Source organism: Meleagris gallopavo, chromosome 3 (genome assembly GCF_905368555.1).
Source record: "Meleagris gallopavo chromosome 3, MGAL_WU_HG_1.1, whole genome shotgun sequence".
In the NCBI taxonomy this organism is placed as follows: Eukaryota; Metazoa; Chordata; class Aves; order Galliformes; family Phasianidae; genus Meleagris; species Meleagris gallopavo.
Genome location: NC_139406.1, coordinates 33964504 through 33991433, shown reverse-complemented (window position 1 = coordinate 33991433; position 26930 = coordinate 33964504). Strand labels below are relative to the sequence as shown.

The following is a 26930-nucleotide window of genomic DNA, read 5'->3' as shown; positions in this document are numbered from 1 at the left end:
CCATATATTGCCTAAAATCTCTAAAATATGCCCTATACTATAATCAATAAAACAGGTATTTTCTGGTTCTGTCCTTACTATGTGTTTATATTGTACAAGGTAACTTGAAGGAGCACAGGGAGTAAAAAGACAGTGTTAAATGAAATTAGGTATCCCAATATCTAAAAATTAAATATAGCAAAATGCAACTTGTGGAAGCTAGGCCCCAGAAGCGGGCCCTTAGCTTCTTTATATCATCAACTGAAAAGGAGGTGGTACAAAGTGTTAAAAAAAAAAAAAGTGTTCTATGCAGGCCACTCCGAAAGTAATGCCTCCTATTTATTTCCTTCAAAACAGTATTTGATAAAGCAAATTCTCAGCTACAAAACACTATTTTTCAACACAGTCATAACCATTTACTGTGCATATTCACCAGCAACAAACAAGACCTCTACATTTAGTGGTGTGACAGCTGTGTGCGGCCATCTAGAACACAGCTTGACTTTCACACTGCTGTCACCACTGCCACCACTTCTGTGGGCTCACATCCACTGTTTGTTCTCCAGAAGCATTCAGCAAGTGTTGATACATGTCAGTGGGTATCATTTTCTCCACATGGAGGAATTCAATGCCATATCTTTGCTCCACCCACTTTTCCATGTCAGATGCCATTCTGTCAGTTTGCCCCTCTGCTGCTATCAGTCACATGGCAACAAAATGTAGCAGGATATTGGTGGGATATATCTGCTGCTATACCACCATCTGCCCGCGATGCTGTAGGCCAGCACAATAAAATAGGAGGCATTGCTTTCAGAGCAGCTCTTGTATGTGTTTAGCCATATGCTAAACTGTGCATATCTGTACCTCACTGCAAAGCAATGCTTCTAAAAGCTTTGTGCGACCAGAAAAACAGAGCCCGTAAAGCACAGTGACTCCACAGTCAACTGACTACGGCACCCAGGTGAGATTTTGACTTCTGTAGGAATAACCGTAAAACATCAATTTTCTGTGCTCTGACTGCATTATTCCAGTAGTCATAAGTACCAGCACCTCCTTACCATTTCATCTACTGGAAATGTCTTGAAGAAAGACAGTGCCTTTTAATAGCAGAAGATGACCTTATTCAGTAATAGTGATCTGCATTGGCTCGAGCGGGTCTCAGTAGCATTCACAAAAGCAGGTTCATACATATCCAGCAAATGGAGCCAACTAGGACAAAATGGAGCTGACTTGTCTATTTAGGCATTTGTAAAAGCAGGCAAAAACTCCATGAAGGAGATTTTTATTTTTTTTATTTTTTTTCCAATCGGTGTTCTGGTCTTCAATGTGCAGTGCTGGCTTAAATCCTCTGTAGAAGCATACAGCTTACACTGTACTGAGCCTATAAAGCTGTTAAAACATCTTTGAAGAGATTTCTCCAGATGGCTATTAGATTGCAGAGCAGGAAGAAAAAAGGGATTTGGCTAATAACTTTTCATTTTGTTCATTACAGCCACTTCCACAGCAGCCGATTGTGATTGTAAAATTAGAACTGGAATTTTATGTACGGCGATTAAGCAGAACAAGCAGTTGCAGCATGATGAAAGAAATATATGGTTTCAGAAATACCTGGCAAATACTCATACTCTGAGAGCATGAATGTTTTTTTTTTTTTTTTTCCTTCAGAATAATGGGTTACAGAGTCAGTAGCACTTTAGCTCACTGTACAACATATAGGCAGTTAAGTGCCTTAGAATGGGCCTCAAACATAGATGGCATTCTGGGGATGGAGGTGGTTAAAGCCAGAGCAGTGAGCCATTCCAAGAGGAATGCATCTGAAATCCACCCTCCTCGGGGCTTAGGCAACAGGGCTTTGTAACTTCATTCTCTCATGGACCTTACTGTGTTCTGAAAATGCCTGCACTTCACTGTACTTCACCCTTCTCAAGTAAACCTGGAATGTGGCTATGCTTATTTTTCCATTCTAATATCGATTAAAGCACCCAAAGAGAAGTGGAAATTCATCCCTTCTCTCCACTGACACAGATAGTCACATATAGCATAGTTTTGTAAACAGACACCAAATAAGAAGCCAAAGTGCCATTTTCAATCCCCAGACACTATTTCCACCAGGCTAAGAGCTAAGGTAGGACACTTAAGGATAGTTTTCTATACTTTTTATATTCTTGGCAAGGCAGAAGTTCTTCCTTCAAAGTCCAACAGCAAAGGAAGTGAAAAAACAATAATCATGATGACAATTCAGAGAAGTGACATCTGTTTGGATCTCACTTCAAATTTTTGAATAATGACTGTAGAAATTATGGTCTGAAATACTGGCTCGAGCAGCATTAGCTGGGATCACATTCCTTCTGACAGAGCCAAGCAAGCTGTGGAGGTCACTTCCACTCTTCAGAAATGTGCGTACTCTGACAACAAGTTTATGAGATGAATGCTGGAACTGTGCCTCAAGATGTGTGTATATACTGGGGGTTAGGAAAATTAATTTTGTATGTGGCACGTCTGATGCTCTGTGAAATTTCTGAGATCCACATTTCATTTTTCACCTAGGGAGCTGAGGCGATAATGTTACACTTGAGGGTGAAGTTTTCCTTCTGGGAACGCCTCAGAAATTTGGACTTTCAGGCAACAAATTTGGACAGGATTTATACAGTCTCTTGGACATGCAGCTAAGACTTCCAGAATAACACTGTCAGTCCAAATATCCTCAGTCAACACGAATCATCAGATTTACTACAGAATACTTTTCCCCCTTTATAGCTACACTAAGGACTATTATACTATTATGTATGAACTCATTTATGGTTGGAAACGCAGGGTGTCTTTGCAAGGCAATATATATTATAATACCATCTGCAAAGCAGTAGACATTTGAGCAACAACATTTAAGGTTTCCTTTTCTGGTTCACATAACCAGTTGAGCCACTGAACTAACTATGAAATTATAGCCTAATGGTTCATCTGCAGGAACAAACATGAACTTTTAGATATAAAAGCACATGCTTACTGCTCAAAGGAACAGACTGCAAGCCATGACTAATTGGCAACTTGATGCTTTTAAGTCCTCCTAGCAGTGCCTGTAGCAAGGGGAAACTAAAAATAAGGCTAAAAGCAACAACAAACCACAGAATATTTGTGTAAAGATTGTTAGGGAGCTTGTCTAATATTCTAATTATATGAACAACAATTAAAAAAGCTCCAAAAAACAAACAACCTTCCTTTAAGAAGAATGTAAGTAGGAGAACCATAAATCACTTATGGTCTAACCATCAGTGAAGTGAATAGGAGACATGTCAAAGTAGCAAAAACACATTTGTTATGCGGGAATACTTATGCCATAATTGAAGGTATGTCTCACTCAACCTTGAGTACAACCTCTGCATAAAAATGACTGCGATAATTGCAGTTGTAAAAAGAAGAGTAGCTTGAGGTCTTGATCAGTAAAGGTGGATGTGTCAGGAAAGGAAAGTCAGGACCTCATGGTTGCACCTTTCTGTCCTTTCCTCCAATAATAGGAAAAAAAGCTTCTGCATTTTCTCTTTTCTTCCCAAGCTACAAACAACAAAGACACGAGTTTATCACATTGTCAAGAAGACTTCAAAAAGCAGGGACAAAATCACATTGGTCAGAAGAGTTTTTACATTGTCAACCCAAATAAGTCTTTATTGATGTTAAGGTTATTGTCATTAATCATTATCAGATTTGGTGACTGCACCATTACAGAATTTTAGTAGCTAAGATGCAGCTGTTTGAAAAGACTGCATGAAAGGTTAAAAAAAATCATCTTAAAATTTGCTTATAGACAAATTTCTTCCAAAGTACAAGTCAGTAGAATATAGAATCACAGAATGGCCAGCATCAGAAGGGACCTCAAGGATCATGAAGCTCCAACCCCCCTGCTACATTCGGGGCCACCAACCTCCCCATTTAATACTAGGCCAGGCTGCCCAGGGCCCCATTCGATCTGGCCTTGAACATCTCTAGGGACAAGGCATCCACAACTTCTCTGGACAGCCTGTTCCAGCACCTCACCACTCTCTCTCTGTAAAGAACTTCTGATCATGTAAAGTACTCTGATCACACGAGAATTCTGACTGCCAGCATCAATATCCACAAATAAACATACAGGCCAGTATATAAGAGCAAGCTATTGGATCCATTCTTCTCTTTCTGATTTGCAAATCAGATTCTTTTTTCTTCTTATAAAAAAGTAGAATAAGATAGGGGGAAGGTGAAGAACCAAAACAACTGGAAAGCAAAAAAAAAAAAAAAAAATCACAGGAAAAAAAAATTTCCAAAGCAGCTGCATATGAAGCACCAAGAATGGCAATATAGCCACATTTCTGAGAGTTAATTCTGATAGTGTAAGAAAAGCAACCACATTTATCTGAAACACTGCCCAATCAGCCATAGACTGAGCCATCAAAAGGAATGAAGACAGTTTTAGATAATTCTAAATACATATGCATGTACATATATACACACAGCTGTGAGAATAAGCACCAATCTTAGCCTTCTTACCTTTCTACATTTGCTTTTCACTTTGTTAACAAGAACTAAATATAATACTGATAATCACTAGTGCTTGCTCAGTCACACTGATTTGCTCAGTTGGATTTAGAGCCTTCAAATCAGAATCAATAAAAAACTGCTTACCTAAACAAGTCTTAGGATTGATTGTTTAAATTAAACAATAGATGTTTAGGAAAATAATTTACTTAGCATAATTATATATAAATATATATGTGCTATAAAGGTATAAGAAAATATTATGAATGATGCAAATCTGTCCCACTTTGCCAGAACTAACCTTTTCCTTGAAACTACAGATCTTCTTAAAGAGAATAATGGATCCATTTTGGGAGTTTGTTTACAAATGCAAAACCCCAGCATCCAGATTTGGTTTCTAATAGTAGACTGTTTGAAACTGAGTCTGTCACAGCCCTTTTACAAGCTCTTCTTTTCCAAATGGTTACGACAAAGAACATTCTTGCTCTGTTCTAACGAACAAATTAAATCTTTCTTTATGTCAACATGGCCAAGTTTGATAATGAACACAGCTCCCAAGCACTTCTTCATGTGATAATTTAGACCGCTTGATTGGAGATCTTTCACTCCCCAGTCATATATTTTCTTGCTTCATCATCTGAATTTTGAAGGATTTGGACAAATTCAGAAGCTGTGCCATTAATCTTCTTACTTTCGGGAAGCAAGCTGACATAATGAATCCACCCCTTGATACATACTGTGCCCTCACAGCAGCTTAATTATAAGTAGCCAGAGAATTTCCCTAGCCTAGGGTTGTACCATAAAGTAAACAAAGCTCTTAGTGGTTATAATGTCAATCCTTCTGCAGCTTATTAATCAGCCTGTGATATGCTGTACATCAAATAACATTGTCTAAAGGACCCGAGCAAAATACAGGAAGATGAGAATGAGAAGTCGCTGAAGAAATGCTTTTCTTTGTCTTTGAGAATTAAGAATGGAACATAACAGTTTACAGAGCTCAGAAATCTCAGGCTACTCAATTTGTAACAATGAAGAACACCTAGACAACACAAGAAATCAAAGTAAATCCAGATTTGGAACTTCAGTTAGGAATTACAACACAGATAGTCAGGAGGAGCTTTTCAAAGACAGTTAACAAAGTTATAATGTCTTCAGAGAAGAAAAAACCAAAACACTTCGAATCAGTTAAAGTTTCTATAGTTGCGAGTTTTCAATTTGAAAAGAATATAAAAAAATACTTTTATTAAAAGTCCATGCTGAAGAGCTTGTGTAATATATTCCTGTTATCAGTGTAACCTTGGGACCAAGCCTTCCTATTCCAACTATGGATTATTTCAGCACCAAATTTATATGCTGAGATGGGGGGGAGCTTTTAAGATGCCATGATCATATCTATTTTTCCTGACTTCAAGATTCCATTTTTGGTATCTTTGATAAGTATAGCTAAAGGAAACAAATGTAATTCCAAATCACAATAGTTTCGGTTAAAACATAAGTTATCCCTTGTTTTATAGACCTCATTTATTGCTAGTTGAGTTAAAATTTAGCTGATGCCAGGCAAAAGCAGACAGCAAGATGTAAAATGTCTCAGGAAATGCTCTAAAGGTATGGAACACTGAGGATACCAAGAATTAAAATTGGTGCCATACTCAGGAGAAAGTAGGTTAATTTGCCACGTGACAAAGGTTTTCTTGTCTTAAAATAGAACAGTAACAAGAAAAAAAAAGAAGTAAAAGAGAATGAAATGAAGATACGTATTTAAGATTGTGGGCATAACAGTATGAAGTAAGTTTTATCACACTAATTCTGACTTGACGTGGCAAAAGCACACAAAGTAATCCATGGGCTTTCCCAGGTAGCAAGAAACAAGTCAACAAGCTGGTCTTGTAGAACTCACCCAAAGCTACCTTCCAGAACCAAAGCAGTCACTAAGCATAGTGCATATGAAAATTACCAGCTCACGCTTTACAAAAATTCTAGGTTTGGTGAAAGTTATCAGAAGAGCTACATTTGGTAGCGGGAAGAAGCTGGAAACTAAGTTTCTGGAATATTTGAAATGCTGCATCAATACAATTCTTGGATTAAATTAATATTGATGGCCAAGAAACTACTAAAAAGTGTTCCAGCTATGGTATATTAAGGTAAGTAAGATAGTTTATAGATAAGGTAGGTTATCATTATACCTTGCAAAGCAGAAGAATCATACACAGATGAGCAACCATTTAGGATCTAATCTCCCTAGCTTTCAGATAAGAAATATACAAACAAGATTTGTGTAAAGTCAGACACAGAAAAATGCAAAGATGAGTTCAAAATTCAAAGTTGCCCAGAAACTATAATAATTATCCCACTCAACAATGAGAGACTAAGCCAGGTTTGTGGGTCAGAATGTAATAAAAGCAATAGGATTAAAGAATCAAAAGGTGACAGGGTTGACCGAACTGAGAACAGAGTTAAAGATTATCATTAATAGGATGCTAGTATCACACAGGTACATGCCCACAAATCGTATGTTATTTCCCAGAGGAAGTCAACAAGAGACATGCAAACCAGCTATGAACTAGAAGAAAATTTAGCAGAAATACTACCCAGTGTATTGGACCATACAGGAAACAGATATTAGACAAGAAATTTAAAAAGCACCATAAAAATAAAATAGGTCTGAACAATAAATCAGCATATATCACTAAAATAAGAGTGCCAAAACAGGAGCCCATTTTCTCAAGAAGCAAATCTTAGGTCTGTCCATTGTATGAGGGCAGGAAGAAGTAGAGGAAGAGATGTAGCAGGTACTTGGCTTTGGTTACAAGAATCACCTCTAGAAAAAGCAGCAGCAAGCAGAAATAAGCCAAGAAGGAGACATGAAAGAAAACAATTTTGTTGAAACTGAAAGAAACTGCTGCAGTAGCTGTAAGGGACAATACTGAAACATTTCTGTAATTGAACAAGATGCTACCAGGTGGGTCCATGCTAGCTGAGGGGCTGTGGAAGTTGAAGGAGAAAAGATTTCAACTGTAACTGGAAACAAAGAAAACTAAACAGAAGACTAGTGATGAGACAAGGCTTTGATAAAACTTAAGTGGGTAAAAAAAAATCCATACATTATGTTCTACAATAATATATGATTACATTGAATATTTTTAACATATTACCTCATCATTTAATTGAGCACCCATATTACCTCATCATTTAATTGAGCACCATTAAAACATAAGATTTTATGTTTGAAAAAACATCAATTTTTTTTGTTGAGTTGTTTAAAAAAAAAAAAACAAACAACACTTCAAGAGGCTGTATAGATTCAATAAGGAGTAAAGGGAGGAGAGGGAATACCTGATGTGCTCAGAATCAAGTGTTTTCCCAAACCCAGAGAATACTTAATGGTACAGTGACACCCATACCTTTCCAGTGCCATCACTGGAGACCCTGGGACCAGAGCTGCTCCACAGAAGCAATCTGAGCCCAGACACTGGCAGAACATCAGTCCACATTAGTCTCATGCTGCTTCCTCTGATTTTTCAGAAATTTTTCATTTAGCTCTATCATGAAAGACATCATAGAAAGCAACTCTGACAGTGTTTGAATAGGAAGGGGTAAGTATTCCCCAGCTGCTAGCAGCTGGCAGTAAGGATTTTGTGGCAAACCTGCAATGCAGATGAAGCATTTCCAGACTTGTGGAGAAACACATAAGAAATGTTTCTGTGCTGCAGTTCTAGGCACAGGTTGTCAAAGAGTTAGGCATATCAGCTGCTGTCTAGTTACCATCAAAGACTTCAGAATCTACTGATCTTAAGAAGGAAATCTTGGAAGACAGCAAATATTACTACCATCACTCATTTGTATATCCCGAAAAACTTCAACTTCATTGCACACTTTATTAAAATATCTGCTGTGCAGTATGTGAATAACTGTCCAGAATTTTTTGTTGAATTGACATTTAAGACAGCCTACTTTTTCTTCATGTTTTCTACTTTTTCCCCAATTCAAAACTGAACACAGGACAAAGAAATAAAGTGAACAAAATGAAATAGTAATATGAGATGCATGTATTTTATGTTATTTAGAAATAACACGTGGTTCAGGCTTCACCAAATAAGCTAAGTGTGAATGCCTTAAACCAAGAATTGTTTTAGAAGAAAGCAAAAGGAAAGTGAACTGATTTTGTTGTTCCAGAAACAGATTTTCAGCAAATATAAGTAGCTAACATCTTTTTTTATCCATGCTCTGGTACAGGAAAATATGCTAGTCTTCTAGATTGAAAGTGCAATATATGACTATCTCCAAATTTAAATCTTACATAGCTATTTTCTATTATTTCAGTGAAACAGATTTAAAAAATACATATCAATACTCCATAATTAAGTTATTTGTCGTTTTTTTTTTTTTTTAAACTTTCTCTGTTCCTCAGGTCATCATGCATTCAGTTCACATTACTGATCCAATACTAAACAAAAGGGAATGAACTGATATGGAAAAACATCTAAGAAGAACAAAAATAATAGAAAAGATATTTTCACCTTCAGAACATTCAGATCAGAGTTAGACCAAACATGCAGATTCACTGTTTGATAGCTCTGACCTAACTCTAGAACTTTCTTGAAATACTTTAGTTTACATTTTATGTAATGAACTGATCTTGCTGACTTCAGATCAAAGGCAAAAACCAGAGCGCATACTGCCAGTTGCTGCTTTATGCAGCAGTAGAAATACAAGACAAACAAGATGAAAAAGAACAGCTAATCATATTTAAATTAAGTGAACACTGGATGGAAGCCAATCTCAAAGAAAGCCAGCTTAAGCCACTTCATCATGCTGTAAATGACTTTCATACATGTAAGCAGAAGACAAAAAGAAGATGAAGGAAAGTCCTAACAGATCTGGCAGTGCATCTGGTACAGAGGATGCATACCTTTTACCATACTTCAGCCTGGAAAATTTCCCGAACTTTCAATTTGAACTTTGTGGATCAAATTTCTGCAATTAGCAAAGATCTAATGCTGATATCTCCTCTGGAGTACAACTGAAGTACTAGAAATAAGGGTCAGTGATTTTACCACAGAGAGAGAACTTCCACCACAAGTTAATTGTGCCGCTCTTCGCTCATCTCCACGGGTGCACTGTAACATTCATTTCTCTAAGTTAAACGATAGATATCAAGTGGGATCAAGTGCACCCTCAGCAAGTAGGCAGACAAAACTAAGCTGAATGGCACAGTTGACACAATAGATTGAAGGGATACAATCCACATGGACCTGGACAGACATGAGAAGCATGCCCATATGAACAAAATAAGGTTCAATAAGGCCAAGTACCAAGCATTGTATGTGTGTCAGAACAATCCCCCAGATAGGTGTACAGACCAAGAGAAGAACTCACTGAGAACAGTCTTGCAGAGAAGGACTTGGTGGCCCTGATACACAAAAAAAGTGGACAAAATCTGCAAAGTGCACTTGCAACCCAGAAAGCCAACTTTACCCTGGGCTGCCACAAATGAGAGATGGCCAGCAGGATGAGGGTGCTGACTATTCCCCTCAGTTCTCACAAGGCTCTATCTGGAATACTGTGTCCAGGCCTGGGGCCCCCAATACAGGAAGGATGCAAAGCAGGTCCAGAGGAGGGCCGTGAAGACGATCAGAGGGCTGGAGCACCTCTCCTATGAAGAAAGGCTGATGAATCTGGGCTTGCTCAGCCTAGGAAAGAGAAGGGCCCAGAAAGATCTCATTGTGGCCTTCCCGTACTTGAAGGAAGCCTATAATTAGGAGGGACACTGACTTTTTACATGGGCAAGTAGTGATAAGAAAAGGATGGGATTGTTTTAAACTAGAAGAGGGGAAATTTAGATTAGATATTAGGAGGAATTTTTTTTTATTTTTTATTTTTTTTTTTTTTTAAACTCAGGATATCAAGGTGCTGGAACACATTGCCCAGAGAAGCTGCGGATACCTCATCCCTGAAGGCATTCAAGCCCAGGCTGTACAGGATCCTAGGCAGCCTGATCTAGTGGGTAGCAACCCTGCCCATGGCAGAGGGTTGGAACTAGCTGATCTTTAAAGATTCTTTCAACCGAAGCAATTCTGATACACAACTAACTTTCTAAGCCTAAGTCTGTTCTACCATGCATATGTGCGTGCTACCCACAGAGATGCAGTCTAATTAGAAGGCATAGTCCCACTGATCTAACTCCCCATGCATTTTCTGCCCCAGCAGCAATTGCACAGCTTCAGGAGGGCCACATCAATAACAGCAAAGTTCCTGCTGGCAGCTTGTATCAAAAGGAAGTTTGCAGAACTAAAAGGTCTCTCTACTTCCAAACATAGCAGATTCTCTCTCAAATGAGGAGAAACTTCTTACAAATCTACCTGAAGGTCAATCCTGCTGCTTTTTCTCCTTGTTCAGGAGCTCCCACGCATTTCTATGATGAAGAGAGCTAAATCACAAAAGTGGGACTAGAATGTCATCAGGTTTGCACCTTACATAATAAGACCTCAAGAGGTATTTTCCCTAGTATGCTTTGCATGTTAAAAGTACAACAGTAGCAAAGAAAGTCTATAAAATCCCTAAATCTCAGGAGATTGGATAAGAAAATGAAGGAAGGAGAGAATAAAAAACACAAACTGTGAGTTGAGAAGCCAAATGCTCTAATGTTGTGGTGCACCGGGTCATATTCCAATGGGAGACAGGCCTGTTCAGATGGGATTGCCTGTCTCTCATAGATAGAAGGAGCTAATCTTCTTAGCCAAAGACTACTTTGAATGCCCTTTTCATTCCTCGGGCTAACAATACATGGAAATTGTGCAGTGAAGGCAGAAGTAGCAAAAACTTACTGTGCTGGAAGAAATGTGCCAAGGAATGTGAAAAAAGTTTGTTTTTTTTTTCCCCCCCTCAAATGTTTGAGGCCATACCAGAGTTCCAAGTAACTAGTCTAAGGATTTAGAAAATCTAGACATTAATGAGATGAAATCTGACTCAGTGGTCAGTGTAGAAGCTTCCAGGCTGACTTGTGTTATGAAGGTGTTAAAAAACACTGGTAATAGCCCGTATTAACACAGTTTGATGAGAAACAGAGACAGTAAAGTGCAATTTTGTACAGATATATGCATCTTACACTTCTACACACACACACACACACACACACACAAGTCCTGCTTCATAGCCTACTGAGCTTTATTTCTTTGCATTTTCTTTCCACTTTCTTTTAAATTGCCTTCTCAGTGTAATCAGTCACATCTCTATAACAGCAGCTGGACAAGAAGCAATGCAGGTCATAGCTGGCTAGAAGTTATCTCCATGCTCATGTCACAGCCTCTCTTTCATTCAATTGAATCTCTCTCCCTAACAGCTCAGTTAGGCAAAAATATATAGAGGCTAATAATCTTTGGGAATTTTTTTATTAAAACCTGGTTGCAATTGGGCAGCAGTCAAATTATTAGAAGTGACAACAAAAATCACAGCAGCCTTGTTTCAGTAGGAAACCTAGGATTAGAAGCATCAGAGATTTTCTTTAATACCAGTAGTCTTTCTGGTAATTCAGACATAGGATCATGAATACTTACAGATCTACAGGATAATGAAACGGATCTCAGAATAGGCTCTATAATACTCCACAACATTCAGTTAGAGAATTAAAGGAGTTTCTTTTTCTAATAAATGAACCTCCTATATATTAATATGGGAGACTTATTTGCCAGAAGTCAAACACACAGAGCAAGCTATACATTGCAATTAGTGTACCTGCAGTTTTCTTTAAAAACATTCCAATGTGAAGCATTGAATCCGAACCATGGTTTGTTATGTGAATGCCATTATGATTGAATCACTGAGCTGTAACAGTTACTTGTCTGGAAGCCAGAAGTTACAACTAGAGTACATTAACTATGTGGAAGGAGGATATCTCAAGGAAGCAATAAGAGTTATACTCTGGTTCTGGAAGAGGCTTATTTCCTGACTCAACAGAAATAATAGAAGTAGACTACAAGGAAAAGCAAATATCACAATAGAGGAAGAAAGTCCTCAAAATGGAAGGGTTCCACAAATCCAGAGAGATGACCCACTTGGTCAAAATCCTCATCCTGGTTAGAAGTGAAAAAGAGCAATGAAAAATAGGTGAAACAATCAATAGAGACTGGACTCTTTTGATAGAATAAGAAATTTACACTTAGAAATTGAATAGAATTTCAAATAGAAATATGAACTGTAAATAGCCTGAAATAGGAGAGAGCTTAAATTGTGAACTATCTTCTTTTTGTACAACCCGGGCACTATCAGGAATATGTACTTCAGCATGTAAAATAAAAATATATAATTGCTCATTTTCGTGTTACTGCAGATACAGTTAATGATTCCTCTTCTCACTGCTTAATGGCTTCAAGTACACAGCGAAAGGGAACGTGGATAAGATGAATACTGAAGAATTTGATATTAAAGTATTCCCCTTTCAACAAAACAAATGCATCACTTAGACTGCCATGCCTTTATGACCCATTCCCAGGCAAACAGAGTACTTTTAACACTTTATAATCAGAATACCAAATGCTCAAATCGATTGCACGCTGCAGATCAGAGCTGCACAAGCAGTCTCCAGCCTGCATTCAGAACATCGTTCAGCAGAGCTCTGTTTACAGAAACACAGGGATAGCTCATGAACAAGCTTTCAACCTTCCAGGTTTGAGAAGCTAGGGAAATGTGTGGCTGCACCTCTCCTTCTATGAACACATGTACAGAAATAGTTTGCAGGTTGCATCACCTTGCATACCTCAAAATCATTAAGGATGTTTGCTGTCTAAAACAACTTGTGCTTTTCACAGATACAAAGAGCTTCATTAAAAAAAAATCATTACTTTTGTTACAGTAAGAGATAATTGAATCAGCCAGCAGTTGAAGACAACCAATTGAGAACAAAATCTCCTGTTTGTTGCTGATCATAAGTAAATAAAAATTTGTCAAGGAAAACTACATTCTGTTTAAAAATAGTGTGGAAAGAAGACAAAAAGGCACCTTCACACTGAGATTTCATCAAAGCTCTGATGGTCTCTCATTTCACACCGATGCAGGCCACCATGAACTCAATATTATCAGTGAAGTCAGAAACGTCTTTACCAAGAGTATTCAGTAAGGAGAGTAGAGACCAAAGCTACCTTGCAGAAGTTTCTCCCTTTCCTTCCCATCATCACTATTATAACATTGTTTGAGTAGCAAATGCAACTTAACTTCCAGTACATTTGTGTTTCTGCCTTTTACTTGTTGCTTGTTATTTAGGATTTTATTTTATTTTATTTTTTACTGGAGAGAGTAGTGAAGAAGTAGAAATGAAAAAAAACTCCCCCACAAGGAGGAAAAGCAGTCATACAGAAACTTGGAATACACGGCTAAAAGGCTTCCAGGAAAGTTTTCAGGTATTCAGTCTGGTATCACAATTGCTAACAGAAGTAATTTTTCAGGTGTTGTGTTCTTATTCTTTTCTTGCCAGTACTCTTAGTACCATCCTGCATTTCTCTTGCAAGAAAGATTCACTTTCTTCAATCACAAGACAACTACATAAATCAAATCAAATGTTCTTGCTAGGGTTAAGAGCTCAGTTTTCATGAACACATGCAGAGCAGAACTAGAGTTGTACATCCAAATGCAAATTCTCTAATCCACAGTGCTATGTCACCTTAGTCCATATACACTCTTTTTCTAGACTGTAGTATAAGATGATATCAAAATGGTCACACATTCACTAAGGTGATTTTGCTGTGATTCCTTGAGGTAATGTTTCGAGTATTAATGATGGGAGAACAGTCTCATGTCTTACTAGGAAGCTGATTATAATTTCTCTGTTTTCAAGAATTACAAATTTCTATTTAATGTCTGTGCAAGTTACATCTTTAATCAAAGATGTTCAACTGGAGGATCCTAATGAGTGAAAGGATTTGAACTGTTTACTCATTACCTTATACATGCTATTTCTGCTAATTTGTATACATGAGTACTGCTGTTCCTGTTTGACACATTACTTCCACAAACCTCACCTAGACTTGTTCCACTGCAGCTGCACCATCCACTGAGCCTCACCACACTCCCCAGCCATGCTCCCATTTGTGTTTGTCATTCAGTCAATCAATATATAAAAATCTGCCACAAAGTGGAATTATGCCATGTGAGGATTGATCTAGTGCCTGCAGGACACTAAGTCCAAGAAACAGAATCCCCTGGTATACTGATACCGTTAATAACATTTAGAACTTAGTCACAGCCGTAGTTGTTAAATACAGAGAAATAAATGCTGTCTGCTAGTAATACTTTATATCATAATACATATATTGACAAATTCAGACATTTAAGAGCAACTAGAAGCTTCCTAATTGCCTTTATTTATTGACTGAACAACTGCATTAAACAATTGATTTTCAGACGCTAGCAAGCAGAACTTCAGTAAAAAGGGAAAAAATTTAACAAAATGAAATCTTATTTCTTAAAACATCCTATATCAACTGGAAGTTCCATGTGACAAATTTCCAAATAACAGAGCTTCAGCTTTCATTATAGTCCATAGACTAAGGCACTTCTAAGAGAGAATGGCAAATGATAGTTTCAGGCTCCCTCTTCCTTTCTCTGCTTTCTCCAGAGATACACTATTATTTTATTTCCACAGTAGAACTGCTATGCTTTCACGTCAGAAAAAAATCCAAAAACAAAGAAAAAAATCTGATATGACAAGCACTGCAAACACAGTTAACAAGCTACTTTAATTACCCTCCTAAGATTTTCCCATTTGTACTCTGATCATCATCTTCACAAACTTAATTATGCTTCATTTGTTCATTCTACACTCATCTCAGTAAGTATTCCAGGTGGAAAAGACGTGTCTTTTTGTAAGAGGAACCTCAGGTAACTATTATATATTGTTATTTTTCTACATAATATTTTTTTTTTTATCTTTGGGCAATATGGAGTAAGAAGTCAGGGCTATTTCACAGCTGAAAAGTAAACTTGCTGCCTGAACAGACATCAACCTAAAGATCATCACTGAGCAGATGACTGAAGAAATGAAGAAAAAATCACAGCGCTATCATTTGCATTTTAAAGATTAGTATTAATAAATTCTGGTTCCTCAGCAGAAGAAACCTTTCCACAAACTTGACCTTTGAGAAAGTCAGAAAGAACAGCTGGGAATAAATGTGCTCTGTAAGTCAAGTACTGAAATACTTATGCAGTTACTACTTACAATTTATGCACTGCTAACACTTTTAAAGTCAATAGGAATTATTGCATTATGATTGAGTAGAAACCGTGTAAACCCTAGCGTATCATAATTTAAGGACTGATGAGTTGTTTCCTCTAACTTCAGTTAAGGCCTAGATTTGCTCACCTAGCATGACCAAACTTAAAGTTTACTTTTTGAGATAGATCTAATTAATTTTACTCAATCTGCTGAGATGCAGAACTGTTGCCCCATATTCTCATGTTTTTTTGAGCACAATGTCATGTCTTAGAATCTAAAGCTACATAAAAGTGGCTGCTCTTTACACACTGACCTTCAAAACTGTAGTATAGTAAAAATCACATAGGATGTTAAGTTTAAAAACCTCAAGTGCTAAGTTTCTTTTTTAAAAAAAGACAGAAGCACAAAATAGTCAGCATTTCAATATAATACAATCCATGTCTTACCTGAACCAAATTCCATCCTTTTAGAGATTCAGCAATGATAGAGGTAACAGTTGCACATACACCACCAAAAACCATCAGATGATTAGGTCCATATTTTATTGCATCATAAAAGGCTTTGAGTCCTTTTGCATTGTCACACTGGGGAAAAAAAAAAAAAAAAAAAAAAGAGAGCAATGATTACTACCACAAATGACATTTAGTAATAAATAAACTACTGGGGTAGGGAGAAGTTTGAGGGATAGCAAATAAACTGTATATATTATAAAATCTTTTGGCACAAACATTAAAAACTTGAGCACTCTGCTCTCGAATGCTAACAGCCTGAAAAAAAAATAATTAAAAAAAAAATCAAGAAAAGCATTCCTTACATCATTCAAAACCTTGATGTTTTCTTTCTAAGCTGGGATATCTGAATTGTGATATTGCCTTCAGACAAATAATTTAAAAAAGAAAACCAAAAAAATGTTATTGAAACTTTTTCTGCATTCAGAAATACCATCTCCCAAAGCAGAGTTTGGAATATAGCACTAGATGTCAGTAGAACTTCCACAGTTGAAGGAAAGTTTGACACCACCTCTTGTGCCTATTTGTAAAGCAAGCTCCATCTAAAGTAACCACTCCCTAATGGCCCCCAATCAACACTCTGGATATATATGATATTACCAGTCAGTCCAAAATATATACAAATATAGTTGAGAGCCTGTCATTTAGAAAGACAACACAAAATTAAAAGTCAAAATGATAATCTTTTAAAGTGCTAGGAATTAACCCATCTGCTTTCACACCACACCATGCTTTGAATAGCAGACTGGACTAAATGACCTTTTCAAGTCCCACTGAAAATGAATGCTTCTGGGTTTCTTTGATAATTAATTTGATTTTTTTTTTTTCTCCAACTGCAAACAATAATATATTTAATTGAGACCAGGACTGAAAGCAAATAAAAGATAATGTTAGTCAGTACTGAAAAACATATTTCAGTCCTTGATTAGGATAGTACCAATCACTCATAATAACTTATTCAGTCCTGGCTTAATTCCTGAGCTTGCAGAAAAGCATTAATAAAACATGCAGCTGAAGTTCAGAATTTGATTCCAAACTGTTTTGGAAGTCAGTCTACCAAAGGCTCTAATGGTATCTGCCATTGCTTCGCAGTAGTAGCTATACTCCTTCATTGTTGGTTTGTTTTTTTGTGAAACAATATCCTCTGCCCTCTCTTTCCTCCTGCAGAAAATCTTTTCCATTATAATCTTTACATGAACTATTGTACACCAACGTCCAATGTTTCATTGTAACAATTCATTAAAACAGTTCATTTACTATCAACATCCAAGTACTCATTGTTTAGTATTCAGCTAAGAGAATAAAGATTTTGCATAAGACATTTGCAAGCTTACATTAATCTACTTACTGAACTGATATGATAAAAGAAAAAATATTCTATTTGGGAGTAACTTGCAAGAATAGAATTACTGCTCTTACTATTCAGAAGGATACAGATTACTACTGCAGAGGCTTCAAAATTGCATAATATAGTACAGCTTTTTTTTCTTGTTAAAAAAAGAAAAAAACAACAACATTTGGTATGGCAGAGGCTCCCTTGCCAGTTTGATGGATTGTTAGCAAGCTCACAATATGAAGGAATCAAGTTTGCGATCAGGCACTACCCTCCATCCTTACTCCCCTATCTTCTACTTAAAGATCAGTTTATTCCAAGTGCAGCTAGATTGCTGTACTGCTACTTTACTTCTATAAGCAACCAAGGACAACAGAGCTTTAAGAATATGAACTTATCTGAAGTCTTTCCCCTCATCCACCCATTCCAACCTGCAATGACATTACTTTTTTTCACATCAACTTAAAACCAGACAATATTGTTAGTGTTTGCGTTGACAATAATCATTTTAAGAAATACATACATGAAATAAGGAGAATGTTGACAGTAAAATAACAGTTGGAAACTGTAGCTCATGAATAAATTATACATGAGAAGTTATGAAGAAATAAAGTTCTGCATTCTAAATAGCAAAGACTTACAGTCTATTACCTGAAGTAAAATTCACACTAGAATTTGTCCTTACATCACAGAACACTGAGGCATTCTTTAACTGCTATCTACCTACAAAATATTTCTCATTGCAGTGAAGCCACCTTATACAGTTTTAAGGATGCCAGTGGGTCGATTTGCTGGGAGGTTCAGAATTGCTGCTATATAGACTTTTTCCATTCTTATTTATTTTCTCTCTGTACATTTATAAAGATCCTTATATGAAAACAACACTTCCCCAGACACAAAACATTTCTCTCGGGAATACATTTAAAAGTTTTTTTTTCCCTGGACAATCAATAGGCGTACAAAGATCAGGCTTAGTAAGATTAATTATTGCAATAGAAAGATAATCAAAACAAATGGAAATGCTCACCAGTTTTCTAGGCTCACAAACTCCACAAGAAGCAACCTCCAGAAAAAGATCCTTCCTCAGGGGTAGTCAATCCTTAAATGGGACCTAGGAGAGGTGGAGCCAGGGTCCACCCCTTCTGGTAGCACAGGTGAAGGCAATTCACCTGTGCTCCCATGGCTGACTCACTGCTTGCCTCAGGTGGATAATCAGAGGTTCAGGACATGATCAACTGTTCCCATACACTCCTCTATCAAACTATTAAGATTTGCACAGCAGAGATATGTTAACAATCAGTCCAAAATACATACAACAATGTGTGAGGTACTGCTGCCTGAGACTCAGTTACAAGCTGTAATGCTATAACATGATGGAAAGTACAGTGATAATAGTGGGGTAGCAAAGTCTTTGGCTACAGCAAGTGAGGACAAGCAAAAAGGCAGCAACTGTAGATGCAGAAACAAATGAAAGATGATGCTTACCTTCAGAAGGCCTGAGACCTCCATGAGGATACCCTTGCCTCCCCCTGCCAACCCTTAAATGAGATCTGGGAAGGGATGGATCCTGGCTCCAACCCTTCTGGTCATTCAGCTGTATTGCATGCACCTAAGCTCCCCTGAGTTGGCCCTGCCTTCCCACCAGGGCTCAATCTCTGCTTCGAGCCATGACTCAGCATTTCCCCTACACAAGAATATCATGTTGTCACCTTAGCACATTCATACTGACTAGTTTCAACTCTCTGCCTCTTAGGCTACCGCAATTAATTACAGGAGTCATCTATTCCTTGATCGAAACTGCCAAAATTGTTCAAAATATGCCTCAGAGATGAAGAAAAAGAACCTAATACTGTAGTTGGCCGCAACTGGACAGAAGCAAGAGAAAACGAAAAAAAAAAGATAAAATTGGGAGAAAACAGACTTTCACATTTGTTTAATGTCACATTTCACAACACGTATCGTATATAACATTCTTCCTTGCAAGCAACTGAACAGTCTGTCACAAGAACTAAAAAGTAAACATTCAGATAAAGTTAATAGCTTTAAGGAGCCAGAGAGACAAGCTGTTACAAAGGCTTCCTCCTGTCTCTTGTCTGAAGAATGTATCCCCAAACCTTTTTACAATGCAGCCTTTTCAGAGATCCCAGACCCTGTTGCTGCTTACCATCATCTATTTTCAAACCCTAACATATGCCTAAAAGTGGGCAATGTTGTTGAAGGGCAACCAGATCAGGCACCACAGAATTGCCGACCCCATAACCAATCTGAATTGCCCTCATCAAGTGACTATAACTAGGTTCAGGAGCAATGCTATGCAGAAATCTAATTACAATACAACAAAAGCAGGCATAAGAGCCAAAATTCATAGAAAAAGGTGGAGACTACAGAGTCCTGGCCTCATGCAGATGACAAGAAGCTGGCTGGGTTATTAATTTGAGCATGACTAACAGGAGTGAAGATGAAAGAATCCCTAATAAAAAGTCAAAAATTGAAACAATTAAAAATATCACCCAAAGGAGACAGTGCTGTTTTTGCTCTTCCACCTAAATTGACAATAACGTCTCTATTTTACTGAGCTGAACTGCAGCCAGCTCACTCTTTGACTCATGTTAAAAAAGAGACAGACGTGCTGTATGGTTGAACTTGACTGCACGTTAAAACAGCATGGTTGCAATGCATTTGGCTGGAGAAATTTATTGCCATAATTGTACCTTCAAGTACACGTGATTTAGTGCATTACAGATTTTTCTTTGGAAGAAAGGGTTTGAATCTACTTATCCCAAACATATTAATTGTTTTGCTCAGCCTCAGTCAAGAGCTGGAAATAAGACGTGTACAAATAGAAAATAAACATATTAATGAATAATTATATTAAATGTATCTCTTAATGCACTGATGTGGTACAGACAATTGTATATGGACAATTCTCACTGAGAAACATCAGGACATCACCAAGCAAGATGTGTGAGGAGTTCTATATCTCACCGAGACAAAGACTTATTAATATCACAGATGGCACCTCTCAAAGTCATAGTTCCCATTTCCAAGGAAACAGAATCACTTATTTTAATTAGGAAAACAGTCAGATGAATTACTACATAGGAAAGGAGTTGAATGAATTTGAGGACTGAAGTGTTAACCTTCCTGAACCTTCTTTGAAGGAGTCTGGCCAATAAAGACCGTCATCCTCTACCAAGAAAGAAATCAGAATAAACAAGAAGAACATCCTGCCTGAAAGGTGACAGGTGCACAAGGACAAGAAACCTCTCTGGGGAGTACAGTATGGCAGCCAAAATTAAAAGAAAGACCTTCTTGGATGTGTCCAAAGAGTAATGGCTGCACAGAACCATGGAAAAGTGCACAGCCCTGAAGCCACAATAAGCTGAACAGACTGCTGTCTCCTAGAAGGGCTGCCTGGCAGACAGCAAGATACCAGGATATACTCTCAAAGCCTCAGAGCCACAAGAGTGACACAGTGCTAATCCTCAGTGAGGAGAATGGGAATTTGCATGAGTCTGATATTTCAAGTCTGCTGATTCCTATGGCAGTGACAGGTCTGAACATTTACAGGATTAGGAGGAGAACTGGTACCTGCAATTTAACTTAGTTAGATCTTCAGTTTTACAAATAGCCATGAAAATGCTTGTGAATTGATGTATGATTATATTCAGATTTCTCATTACTGGATGCCCAGCTATTTCTCAGTTAGCCATATTCTAGCACAACACTACTTGCTGCAGTGAAACAAACCCTGTGCAATTGTTTTGGCATCTATTAAGCTTCTGAATACTTAGGTTACAGATCCCTTATGGTGAGAAGGAATAACCCACAGCTGTCATCTGCATATTGAAATATCAGACTTTTTCAAATGATATGAGAGCTTTCAGCAGCACTCTGCACTGAATACCATCAAAGGGAAGCAAATGTTCATAAATATCTGATGAGACCTCTTTGAACAGGGAGAACAGTTACAAAGCATTATTTCTATCCTTCACAATATCTTGCTCAGAAACTAACTCCACATTAAGCTGAAAGAAAAGAGCTAAGAGATGAAGAACACCAAAATGATTTTCATTTGGTTTTCATTCAATATTAAAGTCATCAAGCAATACTGACAATTCAGTGAGGAATGCATGGAAACTGTTCTGAGCTGTACCAAATGTCAGCCAAATTAACATCCTATGCATGGGCTTACAGACAGGACATGGTTCTCCCAGGGAACTTTCACAGCCCAAAATTACATTTGTTATTTTAATTGCTCTGGCTGGATTTTCCTTCCATAAGTTTGTTCAGTGGCTCTTGAAACCACCACTTTGACATCCACAACATCCCATGACAATGCAATTACTGACTGAAGGAAAAATAGCTTCCTTGTATTTGTTCTAAAACTCTTCATGCCATGCTAAGTACCAGTGAAGCATCTTGTCATCAGACGTTACGTTTTTTTTAAATTCACAAATATATGTAAACAAATTGGATTCACTCAGAGATAACTAAAAAAAAAACCAAAACCTAAGAAACCCCACGAACTTCCAAATACAGTCAGTGATGTTCACAGAAGCACAAGACATTGGTGGCTACCATAGTGTTCTGGGAACACAGAGTTAAATGCTTGCTACGTCCTTACATGCAATGGCTTTCAGTACTCTCTGCCTGATCCACTGTTCCTGTGTTCTCTATTTGAAACACATCCCACAGCTATATTTACTTCTTTACCTCAAAACTGAAGTCAATTTATCCCAAACTGCAGACACTTCTACATGATTTCTCTATCATTTTAATTACTAGCAATCAGATTTCATTCTGATAAAGGAGAGAACACAGCAGAGAAGGAATTAATTCACTCAGCGAAATATTTCCCAGTAAATTAATCCTCTCAAATTGACATCTTTCTATCTGTCACACTTTGGAACTTTCCCTCTATATCCTGTTACCTTGCTTGCTGAACAGGGAACAGTTCACAGCATTACCACGAAGGGACTGCTGTTTAACATCCCATTTAATAACATCTATTTTGCCTCTGGTACCACCTGTTTCTTCATAAATCACTGGGTCCACAGCAATGGTGACAACTAACTATTTTGTCACCACTTTCTCTAAGACAGTCTAAACAACTTTTAAAGATTTACCTTCTTTCCGGCGTCATTTACTTTTTTTTTTTGGTTCACTACTACTGGAACCTGAATCCATCCAGCAAAATAGATAAAAATTTCTTGTCTCTCCTTATAGAAGGAGTCACTCTGAAAGTAACATCTCCTATTTATTTCCATGGAAACTAAAACAGATACAAAAAGCACAATGACACTTTTGCTTTTAATAAAGCAAATTCTCAGCTACAAAACACTATTTTTCAACAGTCTCCACCAGTAGCTACACATTTCACCAGCGATGAGCAAGAGCCTGCATGCTGCACTCATAAACTCTTCACCAGTGGAAGTGTGACTCTATTGCTGTCACCACTGCTGAAACGCACCACCTACTACCTCAAGGTGCTGACATCCACTGTTTGGTCTCCACCAGTGTTCAGCATGCATTGGTGAATGTGAATGGGTGCCAGTTTTTCCACATGGAGGAATTCAATGACACACCTTTACTTCACCTGCAGTACCACGTCAGACACCATTGTGTCAGACTGCCTCTCTGCTGCCATCTGTCACACCAGTAAAAAGTAATGGGATATTGGTGGGAAAGTCCAACCTCTACTGCCATACCACCAACACCTGCCTCTGATGTTGTGGGCTAACATCATAAAGTACGAGTCGCTGCTTTTGAAGGAGCCTTCATATTTGTTCCATTTCTCTTTTTAAGTTACCTGTTTTCATTTATATAGCTTATATTTTCTGCCTTTTTATTAATTCCCTTAGAATATAATATTTACATAGGATGACTCCAATTTAAGCACTCCAATATAAAATAGAAGAGTAAAAAAAAACCAAACAGATAAATCCTACACAATCAAAACCAACTCTGCCTAAGTTTCCACCAAGATTAAATGTGCAGTAAATCCAGAGATGAAGCTGACTTCCTCTTTTTGCACTAATTGGGGTTCAGCTTGGAAGTTAAAGCCTTTCCTCAAAGAAAGTTGAAGTCTTTCTTTGATTTGTAACTGTTACACAGACAAATGTTCAGAAGGCCTTCAAGAAACATTTTGAATGATATGAAAAGGCACTCTTTCAATTATGTGACTGTATTGTGTTTGCATGGAAAGTTTTTGGGAAGCTAGAAACCGTCTATAGATTTCAGTATATGCATAATTACCCCACAACCCCTACATCTTGCAGGAGCACTTCATGGTTTTAAGGCAACGTCATCAACAGCAACAATGAGAAGCAACTTCCCTCTAGGATTTACTCCCCCTCCAGATAATGGGGATTCTAAATTTGTCTGTTACTTCTCTCTAATAGGATTCTTCAGCTTAATTTCAACTGACTATAATAATGCCTTTTGTTTACAGGATGATGACTCCTTCTTCAGCAGGTCAAGATGCATTCATAAACAGAGATGGTTCACTGAACCCAAGGATCCTACTTTCAAATGCCACTCTGCTTCTCCTCTCCACTGATAAGCCCTTACGAGTAATTTTACAGGGCCCTCTGCATTATTTTCTCTAGCTGTAACAATGTGCAAATACAGTAGTAGGTCTGTGCCACAATGAATTTTGAAATTCAGGTAACACTGACCAAGATTTCTCATTCTAAATGTCTCATTAACATCTCATTTTGAATTGCTAATGGAAATCTAACACTTGGGCTGAAGCCTTAGAGAGATCCTATTGTGCAAAATGTGCAATTAGCCAGATCCCTCACTATAACTCATTGAGTTCTCCTGGATTATTCTGCAGCTGGGCCCATCATCTAACTAGAATGAAATTGGTGTTGACTGAAATATTCCTGGGCCAGAGGGTTTCTATAGCATCTGCACTATGTCTGATCATCTATAATATATAGTTCATTCTATTTAACTCGTTCCCTTCTGCATCGATCCAGTAACACTACAGAAAATATTTTTACAGATGGTTCTAATTACCAACATAGATTTAAAAGGGTAAGTGTACACACACATAGTACTTAGAGTTTTTTCCCAGTATCTTCCAAGCTGCGTGTGGACATTTGTATTCACATATTTATAATAAAAATGCAAACAAAGCAAACCTAAACCTTAGTAAGATCCATTTTTTTCCTGACATCCCAGTGCTCAGACACTTACCAGATATTTTTGTATAGAATCACAGAATCATTCAAATTGGAAAAGACCACTAGGATCATCCAGTCCAATCCCCAGCCCATCACCACTACGTTCACTAACTATGTCTCTTAGCACCACATCACATTTTTCTAACATTTCTAGGAACAATGACTGCACCACCTCCCTGGGCAGCCTGTGTCACTGCCTCACCACTCTTCCAGATAATATTTTTTTCCTAATATCCAATCTGAACCTCCCTGGTGCAAGTTAAAGCCATTACCCCTTGTTCTATCCCTAGTTACCTGGGAGAAGTGGCCAAATATCAACAGGGAAACAAATATTTTTCTTAATTCTCCTTTTTCCATCCTGTATAATCTAAACTGCTGTTTTGTTTTATGGAAATAAGTGGAATTATGGAAAAGCACAAAAGTTTGGAGGTATTGTGTAGGAAAATGAAAATATCAAAAGATGTTTTAAAAACAACAGTAACAACAACAAATAACACATCCTGTTCTTGAGAATAAGGTGGCTCAATTTTCTCAGTTTTTCTAATTTTTACCAAAGTTCAATATCACAGTAATTTCTAATAAAGCAGGGAATTAATTTTAATTATTAATCAAGACAAAAATATCTCTGTTCTTTACTTGCAGCAAGAGGCTTTTTAAAACTCCCTTAGGAAATCAGTTGTGTTTTGGCATTTAAGTAACCACAGAAGGTGCTAATTGTTTCAGACACTCAAGCCCCAAGATCATTATCACTTAAATTTATTGATGCAAACTACTTACTATTTTGCTACCTCACATTTTTTGAGAAAAAGACATGCAGTAGTAGATTTACAAGGTGTTTGCCAGTTGCAGCTCAAGTACAAATTAAATGCTAAGGGAAATACTTTTCTCAGGCTCAACACAGAGCCACTAATGTCAGTTGTACAATTTGGTACTTACCTTGTTGATTCTTTTTCTTCCCCTGATTCAGTACAATTTATTTGTTGACATTTTTTAAAATAAACTCTATTTTCATAAATCATTCCAGATTTAGTCATAATCAGTTTAAATATATCAGTTACTTTTCCTTTTGTTCCATGAATGACGCCATTTTAGAATATAAGAAAAAAAGATAATAGAAGAGGGCTCAGAGGTCTGGAGCATCTCTCCCATGAGGAAGGTTGAGGGAACTGGGCTTTTTTGGCTTGGAAAAGAGAAGGCTCCAGGAGACCTCATTGCAGCCTTCCAGTACTTGAAGGGAGCATATAAACAGGACTGGAAATGGCTGTTTATGAGGGTGGATAGTGATAGGACAAGGGGGAATGGTTTTAAACTGAGACAGGGGAGGTTTAGGTTAGATATTAGGAGGACGTTTTTCACACAGAGGATGGTGATGCACAGGAACAGGTTGCCCAAGGAGGTTGTGGATGCCCCATCCCCGGAGGCATTCAAGGCCAGGCTGGATGTGGCTCTGGGCAGCCTGGTCTAGTGGTTGCACATAGCAGGGGGGCTGAAACTAGATGATTATTGTGGTTCTTTTCAACCCAGGTCATTCTATGATTCTATGATTCTGTGATAAGTAAAACGATGTGTGATCACATTTGAATGTATGTTTTTTTTCTTCCATTTCTAGTGTGTAAACACTATAAAAGAAAATTTTCAACATAAACAAAAAAACAAACAAAAAAATCAAAACCTTTGCTTTTACCAGCATTCTCATTTTGATGCCTACTATTGACAAGATCAAATTTGTTCCTTTCTGTATAGTACCGTGAACAATGTACTACCTGAATGCAACTAAATTCAATAAGATATCAATTAGGGGTTAAATGCTTGTCCTTAATCATGCCTCGATGATTTCACAAAAACACTGTACATTACAGACTTTGATATACTGAAAGTGACAAAAGTTTTAACTGCAGCTACGCTCTCTGCAATATGTAAGAGGACACAGAAGAGAAAAAAATATAGAAGTCCAAATTTATAAATAACAATCAGGAAGCTCTTGCAGATGGAAGAAAATGGAACTGTACTAGAATAAACCATGTATAATAGCAACAATATACATTATTGTATGTCTGACATCCCACTCTTTAGTAATAAGCTACAGTGAAACTGAGTTTTGGGAGTGCAATGATATTTTGAAAAATCACTTGACCCTCAATGATCAGTAAGAACAGGTTGTGAGGGAAGTCTGATGAACAGTCTCTCTTATCCATAACCTACTCACT

The 26930-nt window shown here is 37.5% G+C and overlaps 1 protein-coding gene across 1 annotated transcript in view; it reads right to left on the bottom strand.

Moving 5' to 3' along the window:
- The window catches only part of GABBR2 (gamma-aminobutyric acid type B receptor subunit 2), a 444892-nt gene that overhangs the window by 325094 nt on the left and 92868 nt on the right, over positions 1-26930 (bottom strand). The window contains exon 2 of the mRNA XM_085220593.1: positions 16135-16272. Within this exon, the coding sequence (XP_085076719.1) occupies positions 16135-16272 (138 nt within the window). The remainder of the gene's footprint in view (positions 1-16134; positions 16273-26930) is intronic.